This window comes from Bos indicus x Bos taurus, chromosome 4, assembly GCF_003369695.1.
Source record: "Bos indicus x Bos taurus breed Angus x Brahman F1 hybrid chromosome 4, Bos_hybrid_MaternalHap_v2.0, whole genome shotgun sequence".
NCBI classification, from domain to species: Eukaryota; Metazoa; Chordata; class Mammalia; order Artiodactyla; family Bovidae; genus Bos; species Bos indicus x Bos taurus.
This window is the reverse complement of record NC_040079.1, coordinates 9,442,270-9,461,332: the sequence shown is the minus strand read 5'-3', so window position 1 is coordinate 9,461,332 and position 19,063 is coordinate 9,442,270. Positions and strand designations below refer to the sequence as shown.

Below are 19,063 nucleotides of genomic sequence, written 5' to 3'. Positions count from 1 at the left end.
GGTGGGAATAATTGAGAGTAGCATGGAAACATACATTGCGTGCATGCCAGGTCGAGTCAGTCATGTCCAGCTCTGTGTGAGTCTGTGAACTGTAGCCTTCCAGGCTCCTCTGTCCACAGGATCCTCCAGGCAAGGTTATTGGAGTGGGTTGCTGTGCCCTCCTCCAGGGCATCTTCCCAACCCAGGGATTGAAACTGTGTCTTTGCACTAGCAGGTGGGTTCCTTACCACTAGCACCACCTGGGAAGCCCATATTCACACACACATATAAATATGCACATGTACATATGTATATATATGTTTCTTTTTTAGGTAGAGGCTTATATATCCAGTAAATCAGTAAAGAAGTTCAGATTTATAGTGTTTTCTGTCTTTCCTTCCCGCCTGTATTTAGTGTACTATCTGCCTATAGTTATGTGGTAATAAGAGCATTGGGCTTTCCTGGTGGCTCAGACAGCAGGAAATCTGCCTGCAATGAGGTTCGATCCCTGAGTCAGGAAGATCCCCTGGAGAAGGGAATGGCAACCCACTCCAGTATTCTTGCCTGAAGCATCCCATGGACAGAGGAGCCTGGTGGGCTACAGTCCATGGGGGTTGCAAAGAGATGGTCACTGAGCTACTGACACAGCATAGAGTATTATATCTTTGTATCATATAATACCATTAAAATTATTTTTTAAATCATTCACTCTCCATTTAGCACTATCCATACTCCTGCCTGGAAAATCCCATGGATGGAGGAGCCTGGTGGGCTGCAGTCCATGGGATCGAGAGGAGTCGGACACGACTGAGAAACTTCACTTTCACTTTTCACTTTCATGCACTGGAGAAGGAAATGGCAACCCACTCCAGTGTTCTTGCCTGGAGAATCCCAAGGACAGCAGAGCCTGGTGGGTTGCCGTCTATGGGATCGCAGAGTCGGACACGACTGAAGCGACTTAGCAGCAGCGGCAGCAGCAACATCTTTTCTGCCCTTATGGCAGAAAGTGAAGAGGAACTAAAAAGCCTCTTGATGAAAGTGAAGGAAGAGAGTGAAAAAGTTGGCTTAAAGCTCAACATTCAGAAAACTAAGATCATGGCATCTGGTCCCATCACTTCATGGGAAATAAATGGAGAAACAGTGGAAACAGTGTCAGACTTTATTTTTCTGGGCTCCAAAATCACTGCAGATGGTGATTGCAGCCATTAAAAGACACTTACTCCTTGGAAGGAAAGTTATGACCAACCTAGATAGCATATTGAAAAGCAGAGACATGACTTTGCCAACAAAGGTCCGTCTAGTCAGGGCTATGGTTTTTCCAGCAGTCATGTATGGATGTGAGAGTTGGACTGTGAAGAAAGCTGAGCACCGAAGAATTGATGCTTTTGAACTGTGGTGTTGGAGAAGACTCTTGAGAGTCTCTTGGGCTGCAAGGAGATCCAACCAGTCCATCCTAAAGGAGATCAGTCCTGGGTGTTCATTGGAAGGACTGATGTTGAAGCTGAAACTCCAATACTTTGGCCACCTCGTGCGAAGAGTTGACTCATTGGAAAAGACTCTGATGCTGGGAGGGATTGGGGGCAGGAGGAGAAGGGGATGACAGAGAATGAGATGGCTGGACAGCATCGCCGACTCCATGGACATGGGTTTGAGTAAACTCCGGGAGTTGGTGATGGACAGGGAGGCCTGGCGTGCTGCCATTCACGGGGTCGCAAAGAGTCAGACATGACTGAGCGACTGAACTGAACTGAACATCTTTTCCAAGGAATTTGCTTTTTAAGAAATAAAATTCCTTGTCGATACATGCTGTGGTCATTCACAGGTAAATTATGATACCATGGAAAATAAACTTAATTGTTCAGTCTTGTTATGATCTTTTTAGTCTTATATTTTGACAGTATTCAAGTTAAAAGGGATTTGTGCATGCTAAATCGCTTCAGTCGTGTCTGACTCTGTGCGAACCTATGGACTATAGCCTACCAGGGTCCTCTATCCAGGGGATTCTCCAGGCAAGGATCCTTCTTCAGGATGTCTTCCTGACCCAGAGGTGACCACATCTCTTCTGTCTCCTGCATTGGCAGTCAGGTTCTTTATTGCTAGCGCCACATGGGAAGCCCATAGGAATGTGTGGCTGAACAAAACCTAGCTGTAGGGTACTAACTAGAAGTCTCTGCTTAATACAATCCCAGGGCAGCTGCTCAACATTTAAAAATAGAGGGTGAGAGGATTCATTACAATGTTGGATTGCTAACTTTTCTAGGAAATGGATTGTTTGAATGACATCAGAATTGCTGCGTAGCTTCTGTTTGCCCCAGGTGGAGAGACTCTACCTCCCCCATACCCTGACTACATCCCAAATACTCCCTGTTGTTTTCCCACTAGCAGGGCCAAGTGTCTTTGATGTTAACCTAGCATCTTCTCCCTGTTCATCTTTTAATCAAGGAGAACATTGTCTCTGTTACCTGTATCTCTCTCGAAAGTCAGAAAATCGTACAGAAATCAGTGAAGCTACACAAGTTTTACAAGCTAGCAGCCCCGATGTATGTGAACTGCTGTCCCTCTGACCAGTGAAGTTCTGGTTTTAGGCACTTCAATTATTTTAGCCTTGTCAGGACTGGTTCTCTGCGCAAGTGGTGGGAGCATTGCTCATTTATGGAAATGAATGAATTAAGCCTGCTCACAGGGGCCTCAGTGGGCATGTGGGTGTCACGGAGTAATGGACAGCACCCATGTTCACAGTGAATCAGATCCCCTCCAATGCCCGATTCGCTGAGGTGTGTTGATGGTGGGGCCGCGGAGTACCATTTAGTATCTCATCAGACAGGACCCAACTGCTCTAACGGAGAGGAAAGAACACATTATGTCACAGCGTGTGTACATTCTGAGCTTTATTAATCCTATTTTATGGCTGAGATAAAAGATTCACCCAAAGGTATATGAAATCAAACCAAAAATAAAATGAAGCTGTGATGTACTACATCCTATGCATAAACTCAAAACATTCTAAACATATGTCCCAATCTCTTGCCAGTAGGTGCAAATCATTTGTACCGATTCATTGGGCTTTCAGGAAAGTACAGAAAGTAAAATAAATAAAAATGATGTCTTTACTAGTCACCTAGTACAGATTGCTGCTTGTCCAGGAAACTTTGCAGTTGTTGGGAAACTGTCTACTGTTTGGAAAAGTACTTAGTTGACATTTTTAGATTCAGGTGAATTTTTAAGATACGGAATTGAATAAGATAAAGCATTAAAATGTGTGATAGCTAAAGATGGCATCTAAAGATTCCATCTAAAAATTAAGGTGGTGAAAATAAGTGAATCCATATATATATAACAGATTTCAAAGAAGAATGTTTGACATTTGGGTTTGTTTTTAGGGAAGTCTCAATTCCATTCAAATCCCTAATGCTTTTATGGTGTTGGGTTTGTCACATCTTTGGAGAAAAACATGTTTGTAAATATTCATCTGAAATCCTTCGATCACTAGAGAAACCTTAAGTGCTTTGATTTTCTGAGTATCAACCATGCATCATCGGAAAGTTTTGCATTCTTTAATGACACAGTTATCTTCGTTGTCTGGCTGTGTCTAACCTTTATAAACATGATTGGGTGGTTAGCTGCTCTCAGGGAGGTCTTTGCTCTCTCTGCTTCTGCACTGTCTTCTAACCCGCTAATTCTGCCACGTCAACATAGGGGTTACCTTTTCAAGATGCTGGTCCTACGCCTTCCCCTTAGGACACCATCATTGAACACTTAGACCCGTATCTTCCATATGAAGCAGCAGACTCTTCATCTTCCAATTTAAACCTTTACGGGACTCATGAACCTTATATATCAAACTCAGGCAGAACTACTGAGCTCTTTAAGGAAACTGCATATGCTCTTCCCCTATCTGTCTGGATTTTTCTTAATCTTAACTTTCTTTTAATAAAGGAGCTCATCTATTTGTTCTTTAATAAAACTCACCTCTGTTCCTCAATAGTCCCACTTTCTTGGTACAATAATGTGGGTGTAGAGGATATTTCAGTGAATGCTGCTGCTGCTGCTAAGTTGCTTCAGTTGTGTCCAACTCTGTGCAACCCCATGCACTGCAGCCTACCAGGCTTCTCCGTCCGTGGGATTCTCCAGGCAAGAACAATGGAGTGGGTTGCCATTTCCTTCTCCAATGCATGAAAGTAGAAAGTGAAAGTGAAGTCACTCAGTCGTGTCCGACTCTTAGCGACCCCATGGACTGCAGCCTACCAGGCTCCTCCATCCATGGGATTTTCCGGGCAACAGTACTGGAGTGGGGTGCCATTGCCTTCTCCTCAGTGAATGCTAGTTGATATCAGATATTTCCTAGTGATTTTTCAAATTCTCTTTTTTTCAGATCTATGGGATAACTCTTACCAATAATCTTAAGATTTTTTTTTTCTTTTTTGGTTTGGCCAATTTTTTTCTATTTCTTTTCTTAATTATAGTTAAAGATTTTCTGTAGAAAATATTTTGGAATATAGATTATTTGAGATACAGGAAAGCTGATAGCTCAGTTGATAGAGAATCGGCCTGCAATGCAGGAGACCCCAGTTTGATTCCTGGGTTGGGAAGATCTGCTGAAGAAGGGATAGGCTACCCACTCTAGTATTCTTAAGCTTCCCTTGAGCTCAGCTGATCAAGAATCCACCTGCAATGCAGGAGACCTGGGTTCGATCCGTGGGTTGGGAAGATCCTGTGGAGAAGGGAAAGGGTACCCACTCCAATATTCTGGCCTGGAGAATTCCTCCAACTGTATAAGTCCTTGGGGTCACAGAGTCAGACAAGACTGAGTGAGTTTCGCTTTCTTTTATTTCAAGGCCAACAGGGGTATCTTGAAATATGGTGTATTGATAGGAAATTTAAGGTATAGTTAAGGCCAACATATCAGGAAACAACTGTCATTGAAAAGGTAGTTTATTATTAAACTTCTGAGGAGGAGAGGGCAGGTCTACCCTGGGGGGGATGGGGAGGGCAGAGAGGTAGTGGGGAGGATGGGAAAAAACCTTCACTGTGGTTTCCACAGGAAGGAATGGGTGAGGCCATGTAAGCTGGTTAAGGATTGACTAGTTTGAATAATTTAAGAGGCTCTGGGACTGGGGTCCTGTCCCTGGTTGTTTGGTTCCTGACCCTGGAGTGATTAGGGCAGGTAGATAGTGGCCTGGAGGGTGAGGGCCTGAAAGAGGAGATAGCTAGGCTGTGGACTCTTGACTGGTTTTTCTGTATTTGGAGAACATCCTTAGGATCTGGCTCACTCTGGGAGTTATCAGCAAGGCCCCGCGTATCAACACATCAACATACAGAAAACGGAAGTGAATGAGTGAAGTCGCTCAGTCATGTCCAACTCTTTGCGACCCTATGGCCTGTAGCCTACCAGGTTCTTCCATCCATGGGGTTTTCCAGGCAAGAGTACTGGAATGGGTTGCCATTTCCTTCTCCAGGAGACCTTCCTGACCGAGGGATTGAACCCTGGTCTCCCACATTGTAGGCAGACGCTTTACTGTGTGAGCCACCAGGGAAGCTCCAGCAAATGGAAGACATGGTTAATACTGACCCTGGTAGCTCTGAGAAATCTCCCGGATGTGAACCTCTTTCACCATTCCCCTTGTATTTATGTGGATTGTCTATCTTTTCCTAAGCATTGTATAAATTACCAGGAAAAAAGTGCTTCAAAACACATTGCTATATCAACTTACCATCCCTTAGCCAATTTAGTAATGAAATTTGGATGTAAGACTGACAACAGGATTTTCCTGGAACCAGAAGAAGTAAGTTTAACTGAGTAATGGTTTTAAAAAATCTGAGATAAATGTTGAGACTAATTCTTATTAAGAAATGTTCTGGGGGATTTCTTGATGTCTGGTTCCTTTCTTCATTAGTGGAAGATGTATTTAGTACTTATAGTTCTAAAGTTTAATAGTCTTATAGTTTGATACTTATAGATAGTATTTTCCTAAGCAGAAAAATAGATTATGTATGGTAAAAAACTGTAGCTCTTTTCAGTAAACAGTAATATTATCACAGAGAAGACAGGTCTAATTTGTTTGACTCTTTGATTTATAAAAATAAATAAGAATAGCTTCAATATGGATTTATTACAAATAGATTTTATGCTAATGTTTAATGCTAATTTTCAGAAACTGCTTATTACCTCTGTATTATTAGATGTATCAGAACTGTGACCCTGTTCTCAAGTGGATCACTCTGATTTTCTGATGTCCTCTCCGTGTGTAAATGGCCATTTCTCTTAAATGCATTCAGTTTAAAGACATATATATATATAGTATTTAAACTCATACTGTAGTCAAATGTTTTAAATGTTGACTTATTAAAAATAACTCCAGAATGAGTGTAATGAAAGCATTTGATGTTTTAAATTATTTATGTATATCAGAAATATACAATTATGGTACTGACGTAAGTGCCGATCATTAAATCATATATGAGTCTGTACTCTCAGAGAACAGACTGCATTGCACCAGGTATGGTTTTGAAGGAAGGTGGGAACAGAGGAATTCCACTTTTGCGTGTTGTCTCAAATATCAGTGATGTTTAAATCAGTTTAGGTGTTTATCGGGGTTTCCCTGGCAGTTCGGTGGTTTAGACAAGACGTTGTGCTTCCACTGTGGGGGTCATGGATTCGACCCCTGGTCAGGGAACTAAGATCCCACATTCCCTGTGGTGTAGCCAAACAGTGAATAAGTTAAAAAAATTAAAAAGAGAGAAGTGTTTATTGTGTTAAGAAATACAAAGTAGAAGAATCCATCCCGAGGCTGTACCTTAGAAAAGCTTAAAGTCCACAGGAAATCAGATCCATAAAGAGATAATTTCAATATGAGAAGTGGTGTGATAAATATCTAAGGGTGATGTGTGTGTGTTCAGTCATGTCTGACTCTTTGTGACCCCATGGACCATAGCCCACCAGGCTCCTCTGTCTGTGGGATTTTCCAGGAGAGAGTACTGGAGTCGGTTGCTGTTTCCCACTCTAGGGGTTATTCCTGACTCAGGGATCGAATCTGCATCTCCTGCGTTGGCAGGCAGGTTCTTTACCACTGAGCCACCTTGGAAGCCTCTGTGGATGAGGGCTGTTGACACAAGAGAATTTATCTAGTAGGTAAGCTTTATCTGAAGCTTAGAAGATGCTTAAACAAGAATAAGCATAAACTTAGTTTTTTGTTTTTTTTTTTAATAGCTCTTCATTGAAGGAAGTGAACTTAGCATGAGGAAAGGAAAATTAAATTAGGTGAAATTAGCAAAGGATCCAGGAGGTTTACAAGGAGAAAGGTGGTGCTAAAATGCAAGAGTGTCAGGAACGCAGCTCTATCCCTGAGGGTTTTGCAGGCCACATTGAAGAGTTTTTCAGTAGAAGAGTTTATTTCAAAATATCTTTTTAGCTTCTGTATGGAGGATAGAGTTAAGGGTAATAAAACTGGAGGGTGGGAGTTGCTCATTCACGATGTTAATGCAATGGACTGTATGTGAGGTGATGGGAACTTGGTGGCAGTGCATATAAAAAGTCAACTATGTGTTTGAAAAACATGGATGTACTAAATTTCATTAGACTTGGAACTAACAGAATGTAGGTCCCCAGGACAGGGAGGAGCTGAAGAAAGGCCCAGAGCTCTGTCTTGAGTGGCTGTATAATGGATATAAGGCCTGGAGGAAGAATTATGTGTTGAGCAAGTAGAGTTAGACTTGCCTGTGGAAAGGCCATGTGGATATCAGAGTCCAAATGTTATGGATAAATGCTATCAGACACCTCTGATGTGATTGTTGTTGCTCTGTCATGAGCTATCAAGCACTTAAGGGCAAAGCAACACATTTTAGAGAGAAATATTGCACAAAATGTGAGATGCTGACCTTCCTGAAAGAGCCTTTATGGTTTTTATTTTATTTTTCCCCTAGTAGAAGTGTTTTTTTTGAAGTCTATCTGTAGATTATTTTTCAAAGGATTTGAAGAAGGCTCATTTGCTCCTGTTACTCTAATTAGCTGTTATTGACCTTTTGGAATCTATTAACTATTTATTTATATTTAAACCACAGATATATTGAATGAAAAGGGCAGCAGGTTAGAAGGAGATTAATCAAGTAGAAACAGTCTGCATATGTGATGAGATGGACAAGGTTCTATCCCAGTTAATGTCTATCAATTAGATAACACCAAGTCATAAATAATGGCATGAATTTTTTCCCTCCGCCACAAAAAATGTAGCATAAAATCACCATTTTTTTCTCTAACAGTTGAAACCTTGGCTATATTAGTAGCTGTGGCACCAAAGTGAATTAGAATGATTCTTGAAATTTCTTCCATTCTTATGATTCAAATTGTTAAAGAAAACGTTTAAAATAATAGTGTTTATTATACTTTAATGCACTGAATATAAATGACAATATGCAATCATTCAACAAATACTTAATGAATATAGACTAAGGCACTGCTCTAAGTACTGAGCTTTTTTTGTTGTTATTCAGTTGCCAAGTCGTATCCGATTCTTTGCAACCCCATGGACTGCAGCATGCCAGGCTTCCCTGTCCTTCACTGTCTCCCAGAGTTTGCTCAAACTCATGTCCATTGAGTTGGTGATGCTGCCCAACCATCTCATCCTCTGTTACCGCCATTCTCCTCCTACCCTTAAATCTTTCCCAGCATCAGGATCTTTTCCCAGAATTGAGCTTTCCCAAATATGTTAGGTAGAAATAAATGCTATGAAGAAGAAGGGTAGTGAGTGAATATAGAGATGAGGATGGTGACGTGGTATTTTGCAAAGAAAGGTCAACATATTTAGAATATTGACTACTGATTTTAAAAAGAATATGTAGGTTTGCATCTATGTAAAAGCTGGCAAAACTAAGCAAATTCCACCTTCTAGTGTTTTTCAACTTTAGTTTCAGAGATGTATTTCAAACTCTTGAATGTGACTTGGGTATTTATTTATATACATTACATAATGTTAGATTTCATAGTAACTCATTAACATGCATCTCTACTGATATCTTCAAGCAGTTAAATTGCTTTAATTAAGAATTTTGGAAATTGAAAGTAAGGAAATAATTATTCCAGTGCTCAGGAATCTCACTGCAAGAATGTTCATTATAAAAATGTTTGGATTTGTAGAAAAACAGAGATAAATTAGATGTACAAAAAGTATTTTGCTATCTATGTGGTGTGATTGTAACTAATTTAAATTGACTTATTTTTGTATTTTATATGACATAAATTTTTACAGTGAGTACATATTTATTTTATGATAATGAAACAAAAATTACTTTAAAATATTAAGCCCTATGCATTACCACATAAATATTAACAAACACTTCAACGTATTTAAGTGGTAATCAGTAATCACTTAAATACATATTAGCAATTATTATGGCCTTTAAAAATCACTGTTTATGCAAAAACATTTGATTAAAATGAAAAAAGCCTCAAAATCATTGCAAATCTTTATGAAATAGATAACTAGGTAATGGTTTGAGTTTTTATTCTTTTTCATTGAATAATTTATTTGTTTTGTGGAAGAATAGATCATGTAGATGATGACAACTATATTTATTTGTAGAAATTGTATCATGTATAAAGTAAAAAAAGAAATACCTGCAAGCTTCTCAGTGCCATGCAACAGTGAAAGAAATGGTGGCTCCTTGGGGAAATGGCTGATTGTAGGTCTGGGGCAGAAGAAAATGCAAGATGAGCTTAGGGCATCATATAGTGGCAGAAAGAGAGAAGAGAAAGGACAAAGCAAGAGGCTGAGGAGGACTCAGAAGAGGAGGAAGAGGTGGGGAGGGGAAGAGAAGGGGGAGGGAGGGGGCTGAGGTGTAAGAAGAAGAGAAGGAGGGGGAAGGGCAGGAGAGGGCCACAGCGGGCTAATCCTGATACATGGACAAAGGAGCCAACCTCAAAGAGATCCCAGTGGCTAAAAATACGGGACCATTTGAGCAAGTATTGAATTAAAGTCAAAGAAGAAATAAACATGCACAGTCCCATAATTATATAAATACATGTTTTAATGAATGAATCATTGTTGTCAGTCACTAATAAGTCATGTCTGACTTTTTCTGACCCCAGGGACTGCAGCATACCAGGCTTCCCTGTCCTTCACTATCTCCTGGAGTTTGCTCAAACTCATGTCCATTGAGTCAGTGATGCCATCCAACCATCTCATCCTCTATCAACCTCTTCTCCTCTTGCCCTGAATTTTTCCCAGCATCAGGGTCTCTCCTAGTGAGACAGCTCTTCACATCAGGTGGCCAAAGTATTGGAATGAATGAATAAATATAAGAAATCTTCCTTACAGAAGAATTCTAAGTAATATATGTAGATGAACTCCCCACTCCAGGAGGTGGAACTTAATTCTCCTCCCCTGAAACATAGGCTGGACTTGGTGACTTGCTTCCACAGAATGAAGTATGGAAAGGGGAAAATAGTCACTTTACAGTGAAGAAGCATGGCAGACATCACCTTGATCAATATCACTTCTGGAAAGTCATGTTGCCATTGCGCCTCACCAGATAGGGAGTGATGAAGACACGCCAACTCTGGGCTTTTTTCCCCAAGCAATACCAATCTTGTCCTAAGAAAACTACAGACCAAGCCTGACTGAGAAGGATTCTGAAAAATATAACCTGACCAGTACTCTTCTAAAGTGTCAAAGTTGTGAAAGACAAAGAACGACTGAGGAAATATCACAGATTGGAGGAGTTTCGGGAAGCTAAGTAATGTGAGAGCTGGACCATAAAGAAGGAGGAGTGCCAAAGAATTGATGTTCTCAAGTTGTGGTGCTGGAGAAGATTCATGAGTCCCCTGGACAGCAAGGAGGCCAATCCAGTCAACCCTAAAGGACATCAACCCTGAATATTCACTGGAAGGACTGATGCTGAAGCTGAAGCTCCAATATGTTGGCCACCTGATGCGAAGAGACAACTCATTGGAAAAGACCCTGATGCTAGGAAAGATTGAAGGCATTAGGAGATAGGGGCAACAGAGGATGAGTTGGTTGGATGGCATCACCAACTCAATGAGTTTGAGCAAACACCAGGAGATAGGAAGGACAGGAAAGCCTGGTGTGCTACTGTCCATGGGGTTGCAAAGAGTCAGTCACTACTTTGGATGCTAACAAAAATGAAATGTGAGATCCTGGACTGGATCCTGGAATAGGAAAAGCAAGCAAACAAATTTGTGACAACTGGTGAAATCCAAATATAGTGTATATTTCAGTGAATAATGATATACCTAACTTATATCTTGGGACTTCTCCAGTGGCTGAGTCATAAAGAATCCGCCTGTGATGCAGGAGATGTGAGTTTGATCCCTGGGTCAGGAAGATCCCCTAGAGAAGGAAATGGCAACCCATTCCAGTATTCTTGCCTGGGAAATCTCGTGAACAGACAAGCCTAGTAGGCTACAGTCCATGGGGTCACAAAAGTGTCAGATATGACTTAGTGACTAAATCACAACAATCAAGTTATGCCTTAGACTTCACAAATGTACTCAGTTATATAAAATGTTAATGTTAGGGGAAGTTGGGTGGAGAGTGTATAGGAACTCACCATTGTATCTTTGCAACTTTTCTTTAAATCAAAAATTATTCTAAAATAAAAAGTGTATTAAAAAGAAAACTGTAAAACAGATTCTCATTGAAGAAATCAGACATCCAAATGATCATATATTTTTAGCGAATTAAAATCCTGATTTGGAAGAAAACAACGAGATTAAAAAAAAATAAACATAGTGTTCAGTAACAAAACTATATGGACTATGATCCTTCTGTGTATCTAATTGTCACCCACCAAGCTCCTCTGTCCATGGGATTTTCCAGGCAAGAATACTGGAGTTGGTTGCCATTTCCTTGTCCAAACTGCATATATACAAATTAAAATAATCAGACATGTAAGTGGATATTTCATGAAAATAGAATCGTCCCTTTATTTTTCTTATTTAAACCTTCCTATTATTCTAAGTTTTCTATCAGGAAATATTTAAGAGAAAACAGGAAAACGAAAGTATTTTCCAAGTATTTATTTGTTTACTTTGTGGTGATGTATACAAATACATTTTAATTTTTTCAACTAAATACAATAAATTCTATTTCAAGTTATATACATTCTTACTTTATTGTAAGTACCTTGCTGCATGAAGATCATTAAAATATATTAATTTACTAAAACGTTCAGGTTTGCACATTATAAACACATTGTCAGAAACACATTTTGAACCATAATTAAGTGAAACTACATTCTCCTTGCTCTTTCCCTTCCCCACCCTCTCTCTAAATACACACACACGCACACTCACATATATGGAATAATATATAGATCATTCCATACATTAGAAAGAGAGAGAGAGAAAATCTAGAAAGATGCACCAACCTATTACCCACTTAACACTGCTGATCTCTTGTTTTGGGGATTCACTTTCTACATTCTGTGGAAATGTATTGTTTAATTTCTTATTGTTTAAGAATGTTGTTTAATTTCTTTTTTAACAATAAACATATATTACATTTGTATTAAAAATTAGCAAGGGCACTTTTTAAAATTGTAAACTCTTTAGATGAAAAACACTTTTCCGAAATATCTCATCTGAGTATGTACAAACTCAGAGAAACTGAAGGGTAAGTAACAACGAAATTAAAAAAAAAAAAAGAAAAAGCTTTCTCTACTATGATGATCTGATGAATTGGACACACTCCAACCTCTCTGAGTTATTGTTAGAAACAAAATCATGGACGCACTCTGATTTTGCATTCACTTTTTGACTAGCCATACTATAGTTCAGATTGCTTAAACAGCTCAACCACATGTTTAATCACTGCAGAGAAAACTTTATTCTAAGGAGTGAAAAGCAATCAGGGTAATAGGGGGGAAAATGTGGCTTATCCCAAAATAAGCACAATGTATTATTAGATGTCAAATGAAATTGTAATGTATGTTGTAGGAAAAAGAACTAAACTCTGATAGATTTTTACAATATCTCAGAGACTCTTAAAAGTATATGGTGTATGTTTATGTATAAATTATATACCATAGATTACTTCTGGGAATTTGTAGTTTCAAAGCCAACTCTGAGTTCACATCCACAGGCTAACTTTGTGCAAGCATTTAACCCGTTCCTGGAAGAACAGCTTGGATGTGGTAAGGTGAGAGACCTGGCTCAGAGAGTACTATATGTTTTTCAGCTGACCACTGACCACCTGTAAGATGAGATTTGATCCTCATGAATAACATTTCTTCATGTTTTTGTTAATATCCTAGGACTGTCTGAAGGGAAAAACATGCTCGTCCTTCCTGTCACTTTTTTCATTTGCATAAAACTAAGGAAGAAAGGCATCAACACTTGTATAAATCAGTATTCTGTGCCCAAAACTGAATGTAGATTCTGAGTTAGGAGAAAACATGGGAGGGGTGAATTTCTTCCTCTGTCTAAGCTCTGGGAACATTTACTTCCTAAGAGATGAATGCAGAATGTTTGTTGTCAATTAATATATATTGGAGGTATATAAAATGATGATGTGTCTGTTATTCAACTGTCACTGATATGAAACTGACTGCAGAATTACTTTCTGGGATTCAGAATTTACTCCCTCCTTCTGACTTTTTTGTTTATGCACTTTGCAAGACAAAAAGTAATTTCTGCCAACTGCTGGATTATAAATTCAACCTGGGATCTGATAATCAGATTCCACTTTTTCTCTGTTTTATCTCTCATCACAGATGATAAAAATAGTGCAATTGGAATTCAGCTGTGACAGTATAGATGATTAAGCTAAAATCTAATTGGCTTTGCAGTGTTAGCAGAAGCCAAAATTTAATGTCTGCTTTTTTTCCTCCATAGTAAAATAAACCTCTGTGATTCACAGTCTCAGAACAGAATTTCGTTGATTAAGAAAGTCTTTTTATGACTGTATAAGGTCTTATAGTAAATAATTGACTGTGAGAATTAAAACAAAGTTCCAAGTTATGTTTTCCCTTGTGAACTTTTTAGAATGCAATGATTCTCTGAACTGTCACTTAAAGTCAGAAATGTTTTTGCTAACAAGATATATCATATTTTTAAAATATTCAAAGTCTATTGATTTGAAGGGAAAACTTAGAGATACTTTTAAGCAATATTTGAAAAAAGTGGATTTGTGACAGTTCACTTTATGGCATTAGTTAAGAGCAAAACTTATGCTGGCAAATACTGCACAGAAAAAAGAGTGAATATAACCTCTAGTAGCGCCACACCTTCACCACCATGATGTAGCTGGCTATTGTTACTGTTACCAGGATCCAAAATATCCCCCAGGCTGATTGAAGCTAAGAGAACTGAAGAGAACTAGGATGTGTGATAAGAAGATATTTATATTAGGTTTTCCACTTGCTGTTAGTTTTTCTCTAGTGTCTCTCTCTCTGGGTTCTCTGGCAAAATCTTACCCCAAACTAGAGGCAGGCTTCATCCTGGCTTATAATCCTGAGATAATTAGAGCTACTGAATGTGATTAGGTTTCCAGTGTGACTAGTTTTGTCCAAGAGACATGGATTCGATCCCTGGGTTGGGAAGATCCAGTGGAGGCGGAAACGGCAACCTGCTCCACCAGCTTCTTGCCTGTAAAGGGCAAGAGGAGCCTGGCAGGCTGTTGTCCATGTTGTCGGAAAGAGCTGGACACAACTGAACACACACACCATCATCATTTTTAGAGCCAATGTGACTCGGTTTTCCACAACTTTAAAAGCTAAAAGTATTCTTATTGAAAAGGGTCTGATTAGGGTGACTAAGATTCTATTTGGACTTAGAATTTGATCTGGATTATTGCAGTCATCACTGACCCATTCTGTGAGTTGGCAACCCATGAAGCAACAGTGTGTAATAAATAAGACCATTTCATTTTCTTTTCCTGGTGTGAATAAGAAACAGTTACTACACTGTTGCCCACTATCCTCTGTTTCTGAGGGTGGGAAAAAGTTGTTCATACTTTGTAAAAGTTTATATAATTTCATGTTTTCAATGAAATTCCTTAAGATCAAACTACATCTACTCACAGCATAGATTAGATTTGTGTTCTTCTAATCACATATGGGTGAGACTGTCTTTTTTCAGAGTAGTTGAGAACATGGGCAACACACTTCTCTATTGGAAAGGCAAGGGGTTAATAAGGAATTTGAAATAGACATGAACCGTAAGAGCAAGGGATAAAGCAAGTTAAAGTTCAATTCACTATAAACTCTAGGTACTACCATAAAGTTTACTGAAAATGTAGTAGAATATAAAAAACATTAGAAAATGAGTATACCACAAACTCTGCCTTCTAAGATCCTTTATTATTATGTCATAGAAAAGAAAACTTGTTAGCAAAATATATATTTAAAATCATGAACACTTAGCCTCGTTTAAGAAGGAAAATATTAAAGTCTCATAATATCTGAGGGATTAACATTTTTACTTTTCAGGTAACCTCCAAATTTCTAAGTCAAAATTTTGAAGCATATAAGTCATTGATGGAACATATGTTATTAGTATAACAGTTGAAGAAAGAGTTTTAAATTGTTAAGGGTTTCCTATCATCATTCTGTTCAAGTCCTTTCCATAAAATCCACTTCAAGACACAGAATAAAACAAGAATAGAAAGAGAAGGAGAACCCAGGACTAAAGAGTTTTCAATAAAAAAAACCCTTTTTTGTCATTTATTCAGTGCCGGCACCCAATTGGAAGAAGATATACTTCAGACTGAAGGTCGACACACAATAACGAAACTAAAATGTTATTTATTTCTTCTTTTAGGGGCTGATGTTATCAACTTCGATGGCCATGTTGTGTTACCATATAGATTCAGAAACAAGAAGATGAAAACACTGAAAGATGTCATTGCCTTGAAATTTAAAACTTCTGAAAGTGAAGGGGTAATCTTACACGGGGAAGGACAGCAAGGGGATTATATTACTTTGGAACTCAAAAAAGCCAAGCTGGTCTTCAGTTTAAACCTAGGTATGTTCTGATTTTTGGCACCATTCCTTCCATTTATTGGTATCCCTGTTAGTTAAATGCTAATGGTCTTTAATCCTTAAAATGTAAATTATAAAAACAGTTCACATTATGTTGTTGTCAATTCATTTTTAATTCATAGTGCTTGATATATATTTATATACATACTCATTTGTAAATATGTATCAACACCTGTTCTCTGCAGTTACGATACTAGCATTTGGCATACAGCCGGACACTGTATTCTCTATTATTTTAAAGCAACTAAATCAGAAGAAATGACCTCAAATACTGATGAGTAGTATGAAATCAATTAAATAAGCTTGATACGATAAAGGATACTGTATAGGCGAGGGGGTATTATTAGAATATGTAGTGAGGAAAGTCCTTTCCAAGAAGATATTCATGATGAGGTTTCAGTGATGACAAAAACAAGCCCTGAAAATATCTGGGACAAAGCAGTTGAGAAAGAATCATGAGCGACTAAGACCCGATCTGCCCAAGGAACGAGATGAGGGGGCTAGTATGGGTATTCAAAGGATAGAAGATGAAATTAGATGTTATTTTAAGAATGGGAAGCTGTTGGTAGACTTTAAACTATATGGCCTCATGATCTTATTTTTAGAAAGGTACTGAGACTTCTGTAAGAGAAAATGCTTGCATGAACATGAGTTACAGCTGGACTTCTGCCTGGTGTAACTGAGAGATGACCACGGCTTGCAGAAGGTGGCTTTCAGAGGAGATGTAGAAAAACAGATTCACCTGGGAGATGGTTTTGGTTGTAAAGTTAGTATGGTTTGTAATTAATTGAGTATGGAGTAAAAAAGAAAGAGAACATATAAATAATAACCCTAAGGTATGGCTTGAGTTCCAAATAGACATTTGTACCATTTATAGACATGCAGAAAGCCTTATTTTCTCTTCACTTTCTTCTAACGGAGGAGTACTAATTCCTTCCAATAGAGAAAGTCTAGAGATCTGTTGGAACATGGTGCATTTTTGCTGCCTGATAGTCATCAAAGTTGAGATTCTATTAGGGAGTTCCGTGTGTCATATTGACAGGAGAAGGTGCTACTCATGACGCCGGAGGAGAAGAGACAGTGAGTAGGAGGAAATATGAGTATATGGCATCACAGAGACCAGGGAAGGAGAGGAGGCTGTCACCTAAAATGTCATTTAAAACAGAAAAGTGAGGTCACTGGCAATATAGTAGTTACTGTTGATCTATTCTCATTAAAATAAAAAGAATAGTAGTTTTATTGTCATCAGTTAAGGAAAGATAAAAAGGGTGCAAATGACTATTTTAAGTATAATCAACTAGAAATGAAGGAATCAGAGAAATAATATGCCTATTAGAAAATGAGATGAAACTCAAAGAAGGAGTTACTATTTTGTTTTGGGCTATTGTTGTTGTTTCTAAGTGGACAAGCCTAATACATGTTTGTATTTTGATACTGTAGTTAAGATTTACTTAAAACTAAAGGGAAGGTCCACAAGACAGATACTGACATTCAGAGTTACAATTTATGCAAATCAGTAATATATCTATCCTCTTCTTGCTGGCCTAAAGCTTTCAGAATTTATTCAAGAGTTGTTTGAAGGGCATCATATATTCCATATTTTTATGTTTAGTGATTTTAGGATTCTATAAAGATTTTGTAGTCTAAATTATATCAATAACTAAAATTTGCATGTTGAATGCATCCCAATGGAAAGCTATAAAACTGAACATTGGAACACAAAGAGACCCTGCCTGCTTGATTTTCTTATCAACATGGTTTTAACTTTCTTAAATATGGCTTGTTTCCCATATATTAACTTTTATTACATTGAAAATCATTAGTATACTAAAAAATACAACTTCAGTTAGTTTTTTTCAGTTGATAATACTTAATATAGTATCTACAAAGATTATTCTTCATTATAAAACTTTCACATTCAAAATCTTATCTGACAGAAAAAATAGCTTCCATAACAAGAAAACTATCCAAGAAAGCTGATTTTAAAAATATACAAAGATATTTAAATTTTTATATTCAAATTGTAAAATGAAAATGCATGCCAAAACCTGGGAAAATTCAAATAGAGAAGTTTAATGTCATTCTTGAATGAAAATTCATTCCACTCTATAACTGTACTAAGACTTTAGGAGAAGACTGAGCGACTGAACTGAATGTAAGGAAAACTCACTGAAGAAAAATTATAAATAGTCTATAAACACCAAATGCTCAATCAAGCTATCTATGAAAGAAATATACAATAAAATAATGATTCCAATTTTTTCAAGCAAGTAAATAAATTTTAAAAATAATAGTATCTGTATCGGTGTGTTATACAATAAAAAGGATTCTTTGTCCTAAAAATATTTCAAGAAAACAATTTCATAATATATCTTCAGATATTTTAATTTTCTATGTATTTTGTAATCATAAAGAAATAATAAGAAACAGCTCTAGAATTTCTGTCCAAGGATGTATACTTTGTGATATTAGTTACAATAGCAAATATTGAAAGAAAAAAAATTAACACATACAAATATATTGGTATGTGTTAAATAATTTGGGGAATGTGACAGGCATTAAATTAAAACAGTAGGCAAATTATAAATGTTATATCAATATTTTATATGTATATGAATTATATGATTATATTTATATAATTTTTTAAAATGTCTGGAAAAACTAGACCACACTATTTTTAGTGGTGGAAAAGAATGATTAATGCTTTACATATTAATTCTTTATAAAATTGGATCATATCTAAAGTAATTTATTTTTTCAAACTTTTCTCCTTTTTTTTTTTTAAAGTGAAATACACAGAGTAGCCTTTAAAAGCCGCTGGGCCTTGTAAGAGTGTGATGTTACTATTCTGAAACAAGAACTGATCATATGGCCTCATACAAAAAGATCATTACCATGTCATTGGAAAGCAATTTACATAGAGTATTATTGACAAATTTATGACAACCATGGAAACACATCCATTCAGATATCCACTCTCAGTTTTAATGCTATTTCCTTAATACAGGCACATCTAGATACTGCTTAGTCTTCTAGTCTAAATATTTAATGTAATAAAACTGAATGTATTCTTTCACTTAAACTTACTCTT

At 37.5% G+C, this 19,063-nt stretch overlaps 1 protein-coding gene across 3 annotated transcripts in view; it reads left to right on the top strand.

Moving 5' to 3' along the window:
* The window catches only part of CNTNAP2 (contactin associated protein like 2), a 2,326,438-nt gene that overhangs the window by 991,245 nt on the left and 1,316,130 nt on the right, over positions 1-19,063 (top strand). For all 3 annotated transcript variants that reach the window (XM_027538737.1, XM_027538738.1, XM_027538736.1), the window contains exon 6: positions 15,752-15,955. In XM_027538737.1, the coding sequence (XP_027394538.1) occupies positions 15,752-15,955 (204 nt within the window). The remainder of the gene's footprint in view (positions 1-15,751; positions 15,956-19,063) is intronic.